At 50.7% G+C, this 8,786-nt stretch overlaps 1 protein-coding gene across 2 annotated transcripts; it reads right to left on the bottom strand.

Annotated features, from left to right (window-relative positions):
• Positions 1–210: 210 nt before the first annotated feature.
• LOC102565896 (intraflagellar transport protein 22 homolog) lies at positions 211–8,365 on the bottom strand. 2 transcript variants are annotated; one of them, XM_059716995.1, is made up of 5 exons: positions 8,255–8,365; positions 8,070–8,149; positions 7,895–7,981; positions 7,112–7,314; positions 211–1,801 (listed from the first exon to the last, which is right to left on the bottom strand). In XM_059716995.1, exons 1-5 carry the CDS (start codon positions 8,291–8,293, stop codon positions 1,653–1,655), a joined length of 558 nt encoding a protein of 185 aa, XP_059572978.1. In that variant the 5' UTR covers positions 8,294–8,365; the 3' UTR covers positions 211–1,652. The 2 variants fall into 2 exon arrangements, with proteins under 2 accessions (XP_059572978.1, XP_059572979.1); XM_059716996.1 differs by lacking the exons at positions 7,895–7,981; positions 8,070–8,149 and having other exon boundaries at positions 8,255–8,344.
• Between the last annotated feature and the right edge of the window lie 421 nt (positions 8,366–8,786).

Below are 8,786 nucleotides of genomic sequence, written 5' to 3'. Positions count from 1 at the left end.
CTTTGTCAACAAATGAAGCAAGACAGTTGGATTTCCAAGAGGATGATAATCCCTGCTTAGCTTTCACTTTCAAAATAAGACAGACGTATTAAAATTTTTTTTTTTTAAATCGAGTTTGTGGTACATATCGTAGGAAAAAGATGGCTGTCTTTCACAACACACAGCAAACAGAGCGAGTCTGAGTGTAACCAAAACAAATCAAACAGCGAGTTCCCTAAGAAACCAATAATTTTAATGCAGCAGAGAACAAGAAAATACATTTTAAAAACATCTTTCCCTCATTCAGAGAATGCAAAACATTTTCCCTTTCAGTCTCTGTTAGGGCAAAATAATCTAACTAGAATGGGATTCAAAAATTTTCCCTCCCAGAGAAGGACATAAGCATTGTCACCAACAAGACTACCATATTTACTCAAATACAAGATCCTCCCCCTCCCCCCCATAATTAGATTTTACATACAGAAAATGTGTAAGTTTATTATAATTTTCCATGTGTGGAATCTAATTATTGGAGGATCATCTTCAATTTCTCCCTCCCCACTACTACAGGTGGTGGGGGAGAAGTGATGAGGGGGCAGTAGTGGGGCAGGTGGTAGGGAACAGACAGTGAGGGAGGCAGGCAGCTTATCCTCTGCTGCCCATCCCCCATACCAGGTCCCTCTGCCACAGCCTCAGGTTGCCCCAATTCCCACTTTCCCCGTTTCCCCCTGCACACCATTTCTGTCACCCATAGCCTCAGGTCCCCGCCCCACTTCCTCCAACCTCTCCCCCTCCTGAAGCCTCTCTCCCCTGCCTGCCCCTCAGCCCTCCACCCTGATCTTTGCTCTGAACCAGCTTCTGTCCCTGCTGCAGCCCAGGGCATGGAGCATGGCTCCAGCCTGCCCCATGCCAGCAGCGTGGAGCTGGCACTGCTATTCTAGCCTGGCCCCAGAGCAGCAGCAGCAGATCCCTGCCACTACTGCTACAGGGCCGGAAAAGCAGTGCCGGCTCCACATTGCTGCTAATTGAGTAAATATGGGAGTTTTGTTGCAGTGGATGGAAGGGCTTGTCAGAATAAAGGTTGCAGTTTATTCTATCCTGCCAGAACACAAGCCTGTAAAATGATATGCTCTTCAGATCCTGGACAGAGAGGTGAGGAAATTTGGGGACATTAAAACATAGATTTCACCAGAGACTTAAGGCTCACGTCTCAGTTCCAACTAGTGACATCCAAAAGCATATTTTCTCCAAGTAAGAGCACAGTTGCCATAGACACATTACCCAAGTGCTTAAACACAGATTCCTAAAACTTGTTCTGCCTGGCCCATTCATTTAGCTTTTTCTGGAAAAGGATGAGAACATTTTTAGGCGAGTCAATTAAGAACTAGCCAATTCCTTAATGTCTTCACAAACTAAATATATAATTAAATTAGCTGAGTCCATATAAACATATTAGAAGATACCTTCTTGAACTTTATCCAAGAACACACCTGGTCAGGGGACAGCTAAAGTTACTTGCATTCACAAATCACTCACAAACTATTCTTATAGTGTTTATCCACTGGCAAACTCTCCTTAACAAGATAAGTTCTAGAGTTATTTCTTGGCTAGGACAGATCTCAAACTGCAAAACAGTACTCGCTCGCTCTCTCTCTTCATTCTTTCTTTCAGCATTACGTGATAATTGACATCTCTTCCCTATCTCTGCTTTCATTTAGCAAGTTGACAATGCTTTTGAAGTATTTCATAAATTCCATCCGAACGTCTTCAGGGTCTTCTTCCAGGCTGGACTGTATTAATTTCAGTTTGTTCAGAGGTCCAGCTTTAAAGTGAAGCAAAAAAAATAAATTAGATATATTCATTTTGACAAAGAAATACACTTATAGTCTTGAGTTCATAGGACAGTTCGCACTGAACAAGCCATTTGGAATCCTTTTCTGCACAACTGCTGATGTCCAGCATGATAGATGATATTAAACCTGTGATGCACTGTCACTACATAGTAATTTAGTTAAGCTCTTTGATGGATGAAATCCCTTCAGCCTCTGTTGTCTAGACTGACATTTTTGCTTTTGAGTTTTAGAAGAAAACTTTCCCTTTCCACTTTGGATAAGAAGCACTGATGGAAAATAATTGTAATAAACATATTGGACAGGTTAAGGAAAGTTTTGTTTGCTGTAATGCAGAAGTGATTCCTGAAACTCTTCTATTCCAGTCTGACAACTCTGTGCCATTTTTCGTGCATGCACATAACATTTTCCAGGATTACTTTTTAGTTTTATTGTGCTACTAGCAAATTGCCTGTCATGAATGATGGCGGGCAGGGAATGGAGCACTACCACCCAGCATCCCGTGGGGGCGCTGTCACTGAAGCCCCCGCTTCCTCTTCCTCCCTGCCAGCTGTTGCTTGAGGGGGAAGGGAAGGGAAGGGAAGGGAAGGGAAGGGAAGGGAAGGCGGCACAGCTCAGTGGCTCCCTTGCACCCTCTGGCTGTAATGCTCCGGGGCCCTCGCAGCCAAATGGCACATGCCCTCTCAAAGGCGCAGGCACAGTTGGCCCAGAGCGTTATGGACGGACAGACAGGCAGACAGACTAAGCCTTTTATGATATTAGAATAAACATTTATAGGCTTTCCTTGGAATATAGGAATCGACACTAATCAGACCTCTATGATTCAGACAATGTCTTTTCCTCTACGTTCCTTAATGTTAGTCATTGCTAGTGGCAGGTTTGAAACTCCTCTAGTAAAGCCAAGTTAAAAGGGGATTTTTTGAGAAGGTCTCTCTCTCTCTCTCATGCATGCAGTCATCTTCCTCCATCAGAAAAGCTGGGGGATGATTTGCTTCTCACAATGTGCAACTCAGAGCAATTCCTTTGGAATCAGTTATACTGAGGTGAAACAAATTAAAAGAGGAGCATCATGTTCTTTCATTTTTAATTCATGTCTGTTTCCAGCTCCACGAAGCAATGTATTCTCCTCAGGACCAAGTAGCCTCAAATAATTTTTTTATATAAAAGTATCTGCATTACCTTTAAACTAGCTTCACCGGGGGATGGGGCCACAGGGGGCTATGACGATGCTTCCAGCCATGACAGGTGATGAGCACAAAAAGTACCCAGGTAAGTGGCAGGGGTCCAGATAGTCCTGGATTCAGGGGGGCAGAGCATACACCCACAGGGGGCCTTAAATGCCTCTACACTAATGCATGTAGTATGGGGAACAAGCAGGAGGAACTTGCCCTCCTGCTAGCTAACACAAACCGGGACATAGTGGGGCTCACTGAAGCATGGTGGGATTCAATCCATGACTGGGTGGTGAACATCAAGGGCTACAGACTGTACAGGCAGGACAGAATGGGGAGGAAAGGCAGGGGTGTAGCGCTCTATGTCAAAAAGCAATAGACATCCTCAACAAACAGCACAGGGCTAGAGGAGGGGCAGACTGAAGTGCTCTGGGTCCGAATACAAGGGTGTCAGGGGTGGGAGGAAGGGACTTAATGGTGGAGGTCTACTACAGACCACCCAACCCAGGGGAAGAGATGGACCGGGAATTCTCAGGTCAGCTCACAGAGGCAGTTAAGTCAATGGATGCGGTCATCATGGGTGACCTAAACTACCCAGACATGTGCTGGGAAGAGCAGTCAGCCAGGTCTGACTGCTCACGTAGGTTCCTAGCTGAGATACAGGACCTCCACCTAACCCAGGAGATGCACGGTCCCACCAGGGGAAATGCCTTGATGGACCTGGACCTGGTCCTGGCCACACACGACCACCCGGTGAGGGGTCTGCGGGTTCTTGACCCCCTGGGGGATAGCGATCGTTGCCTGCTGGAATTCACCATCCAGCGCAGGGTGTCAAAAGGCCTGCAGCAAGGCAGCAGCCCTGGACTCCAGGAGGGCCGATTTCAATGAATTAAGGAGATTAGTTGGGGAGGCACTCAGGTCCGGGAGGGGAGGGGAGTTGAGCTGGGAGTCCAAGAGGAGTGGTCGTTCCTTAAGGAGACGATACCCCGAACCCAAAGGGCGACAATCCCAATGCGAGTCAAAGGGGGCAAGAGTGCTCAAAAGCCCCCATGGCTCACCAAAGGCACTCCGGAATGTCTGAAAGCTAAAAAGGAGGCATACACCCAGTGGAAGAGAGGGGCTGTCACCAAGGAGGATTACACCTCCATTACTCGAGACTGTAGGGGGGCTGTTAGGAAGGCTAAGGAGGACACAGAACTGGGACTAGACAACAAGAAGTCCTTTTTTAAATACATAGGGAGTAAGAAGGAGGCACCGGGTAATATGGGGCTCCTGCAGGACACGCTTGGCAATCTGGTGCAACCACCAGATGATAAAGCTGACCTCTTTAACAAATTCTTTGTCTCCATATTTCTGAGCAAGGACCAGGGCATCCCCCCCCACCGGAATCCCAGACGAACTCAGGAGAGGTACAGCCGGGCCCAGGGTCAGAGAGGACCTGATCAGGGAACTTCTGGTGGGACAGGACATCTTCAAATTGGCAGGTTCAGATGATCTCCACCCAAGGGTGTTGAGGGAATTGGCAGGGGACATTGCGGGACCCCTGGCACAGCTCTATGAGTACTTGTGGTGCTCTGGTGAGGTGCCAGAGGACTGGAAAAGTGCCAATGCGGTCCCCATTTTCAAAAAAGGGAGGAAGGAGGACCCAGGAAACTATAGACCTGTTAGTCTTACCTCAGTCCTGGGGAAGGTCTTTGAGAAAATTATCCAGGGGCACATCTGCAAAGGACCAGCAGGGGAGATAATGCTAAGGGGCAACCAACATGGGTTCATTAGGGGCAGGTCCTATCAAACCAACCTGGGTGCCTTCTACAACCAGGTCACAAGATCCTTGGACACAGGTGTCATGGTGGACATAGTCTTTCTGGACTTGAGGAAGGCCTTCGACACTTCCTCACCCCATTCTCATCAAAAAATTAGGCAACTGTGGCATTGATGCCTACACAGTCAGATGGGTCACAAATTGGCTGGAGGGCTGCACCCAGAGAGTGGTAGTCGACAGGTCATTTTTGACCTGGAGGGATGTGAGCAGCGGGGTTCCCCAGGGCTTGGTCCTCAGGCCCACACTGTTCAACATCTTTGTCAGCAACTTGGACAAGGTGGTGAAAAGCATCTTGTTCAAGTTCACGGATGACACTAAGAAATAGGGAGAAGTGGGCACGCTAGAAGAGAGGGACAGGCTACAACTCGATCTGGACAGGTTACAGTGGTGGGTGGATGAGAATAGGATGGGTTTCAATACTGACAAGTGCAAGGTACTGCACCTGGGGAGGAAGAACCAGCAGCAGACCTACACGCTGGGGAACTCCCTTCTCGTCAATGCAGAGGCAGAAAAGTAACCTTGGAATCATTATTGAGGATGCAGTCAGTAGGGCCAACTGCACCTTGTCATGCATCCAAAGATGCATCACGAGCAGGTCCAAGGGAGGTGATCCTCCCCCTCTATGCGACATTGGTCAGGCCACAGTTGGAGTACAGCATCCAGCTCTGGGCGCCGCACTTCAGGAGGGATATGGACAGCATCGAGAGGGTCCAGAGGAGGGCCACTCGCACGATCAGGGGACAGCAGGGCAGACCCTACGAGGAGAGGCTACGGGACTTGAACCTGTAGGCTGAGAGGGGATCTGGTGGCCATCTATAAACTTACCAAGGGGGACCAGTGGGCAGCAGGAGAGACCCTGTTCCCCCAAGCACTACCAGGAGTAACTAGGAATAACAACGGCCATAAGTTGACTGAGAGTAGGTTCAGGCTGGACATCAGGAAGCACTACTTCAGTCAGGGAGGCTAGGATCTGGAACCAACTTCCAAACGAAGCAGTGCTCACTCCTACCCTGGGGGTCTTCAAAAGGAGGCTGGATAATCACCTTGCCAGGGTCATTTGACCCCAGCATTCATTCCTGCCCATGGCAGAGGAGTTCTCTAGTCTCTCCTCGGAGGGCTTGGTCTGCAAGCCCTTAACCATACGAGTGGCCCTTCTCTGGACCCTCTCCAGGTTACCCGCATCCCTCTCCTCTTGAAGTGCAGTGCCCAGAATTGCATGCAGTACTCCAACTGCAGTCTGACCAGCGCCTGATAGAGGGGAAGTATCACCTCTTTGGATCTATTTGTCATGCATCTGCTGATGCACGATAAAGTGCCATTAGCTTTTCTGATGGCTTCATTACACTGCTGACTCATATTCATCTTGGAGTCCACTAGGACTCCAAGATCCCTTTCCACTTCCGTCCCACCCAGCAAGTCATTTCCTAGGCAGTAGGTATGCTGGACATTCTTCCTCCCTAGGTGCAGCACTTTGCATTTCTCCTTGTTGAACTGCATCCTGTTGTTTTCTGCCCACTTGTCCAACCTGTCCAGGTCTGCTTGCAGCTGTTCCTTGCCCTCTGGCGTGTCTACTTCTCCCCATAGCTTTGTGTCATCTGCAAACTTGGACAGAGTACATTTCACTCCCTCGTCCAAGTCGCTGATGAAGACATTAAAGAGTATCGGTCCAAGGACCGAGCCCTGCAGGACCCCACTGCCCACACCCTTCCAGGTCGAGACCGACCCATCCACCACGACTCTCTGGGTGCAACCGTCTAGCCAATTCGCCACCCACCGGACTGTGTAGTCATCCAAGTCACAGCCTCTTAACTTGTTCACCAGTATTGGGTGGGATACCGTACATGAAACAAACATGAACAAACATGAAATCTTTTAAACACAAGGAAGATATTTTTTGATTTCAATGAACTCCTATTCTTTTGCCTACAAAGTTCTGATTTAAAATGTCACTAAAATAATTTGTAAACAGATAAGACAGAAGGACAATAAAAAGTAAGAAGCTCTCATGCAACTGAAGAAGTGCAGCTTAATCAGGAACATTTTACTTGGTTCTGACTTGGATTCAATGAATAACCTTGTGCAAATCACTCAAACGCTTCTTCCATCTGTAAGATGGCTATAACACGTATATAGACGGACTGAGAGAAATCAAATTGTTCAAGTCTGCAAAACACTCTCATCAAGCACAAAGGACTACAGAAGTGCAAAGGTCATGAAACATCATCAGCTTCCGAATAAAAGCGTGTAAATAAAATACAGGATTTAAATGAACATTTTTATCTTCTTACCTAAGAAGGGACCTTCTGAATCCACAGCACTGCCAGGCTTGTGATGTGCAACCAGGAGACACTGGCTGTCTAGTAACTGCTGCTGCTGCACAAAGCAGGAGTACCAGGTTTCAATTTCCTTAAGGTGACTGGGCAGGTCCGGGTTGAAAACGATTACAACACCATGGGCATCTTTCATCAGAGCTGGCCAGCACGATTCAAACCTCAGAAAGCAGACAAGTGAAAAATGGGAAGCTGGCAAACTCGGAGCAGAGCTGCCCTTTGGCTCTTTTACATTTCAAAATATATATAGTTTATGGGGGGATTTTTTTTTTAACTCCTCAAAAGCAAACTTTAAAGTTTTTTCCTACAAACATTAATAACCTTCTTGTCAACCTGGCAAATTTCAAACTTTTCTGCCCTACACAAAGCCCAGGAAAAAGGAGGGCAGAGATTTCTTCTGCCGGTCCCAATTACTATAGCAGAGGTCACTCAGCTGTGAGGAGAAAGGCTGCAGGAAGGAGGGTGAGTTTTGACCTCAGGGTTTGTGTCAGAGATGTCTTCTGCTGGACCTACCGCACTGCAGGAAAGACTCAGCTGTGTCCCAAGACCGGGCGGCTGCTGCAGCTCCCCACGGACAGTGACCACTACCTGTCCACCTCCGTGCTTCACGGGCAAGAAACAGGGGGGCCTGCCTGCTGTCCCCTTGTGCAGCACACCTGGGGGCCGCGTCCAGAGCCAGAGGAAAGGCGATGCAGGCCCAGGCGCCTCCCGCCCACCCCGGGCCCAGCCCGCCGCCCTTACTTGGGGTCGCCGCCGCAGTCCCACAGCTCCAGGCGGCAGCCCGCGCCCTTCCCGCCGCTCAGGTCCGGCTGCTCCAGCTCCAGGATCCTGCGGGGCGGAGCCGGGCCCGGCCGTGAGGCGCCGCCGCGCGAGACCGGCGGGGGGGGGGGGGGGTTGCAGGTCCCTCTCGCCTCACCTGAGCCCCTGCGTGGGCACGTGGCCGCCCACGCCCTCGGCGCTCTCCGACACGAAGTTGGCCAGGACGCTCTTCCCGGCCTGCGGCGGCGGCGGCAGCGGCGACAGCAGCAGCTTTAGACCCCGGCCCGCAGCCAGCCCCGCGCCCCGGGGACCTCGCCCCGCCCCGCCCCGCCCCCCACTCACCTCGCTCGGGCCCACGAACAGGATCTTGGCCCGCAGCATCGCCCCGCGCCGCGCCGCGCCGGCGGCTCCCCAGCAACCAGCGCCGCGGCCCGGGGCGGAGCGCGGGCGCCCCGTGATTGGGGCGGGGAGGGTCACGTGCTGCAGGGCTCGCTCCACCCCTTTGCGCGCTCTCCGCCCCCCCCAGTCGCGGCTCTTCCTTGCGCGTTGCGGTGGCGGGGCGTGCGGTAGTCACAATACGATGTACGAAGGTGGCCAAAATGGGGGACATGTTTTGGGCCGCTTCTTGATGCACCACGTGCCCGGCCCGGGTCTCCCATTTCTGGACCCTTTTTTAAGGAAAAAAACGACTGACGTGTTCTGTATTCAAAGTCAAATTTGCCAAAACAAATGCCAAGTCCACGGGGCAGCCCAGAGCCTGGAGCGCTGCACGCGCCCGGAGGCCGGGCACAGCAAGAGCCGGGGCATGGTGAGCTCGCCCAGGCAGCCGTGCTGTGGCGGGACGCAGGGCTGGCAAGCACTGACCAGCGCCCGG

Source organism: Alligator mississippiensis, chromosome 14 (genome assembly GCF_030867095.1).
Source record: "Alligator mississippiensis isolate rAllMis1 chromosome 14, rAllMis1, whole genome shotgun sequence".
NCBI lineage: Eukaryota > Metazoa > Chordata > Crocodylia > Alligatoridae > Alligator > Alligator mississippiensis.
The sequence above is the reverse complement of the archived record's forward strand: the minus strand, read 5'-3'. Positions and strand labels throughout refer to the sequence as shown.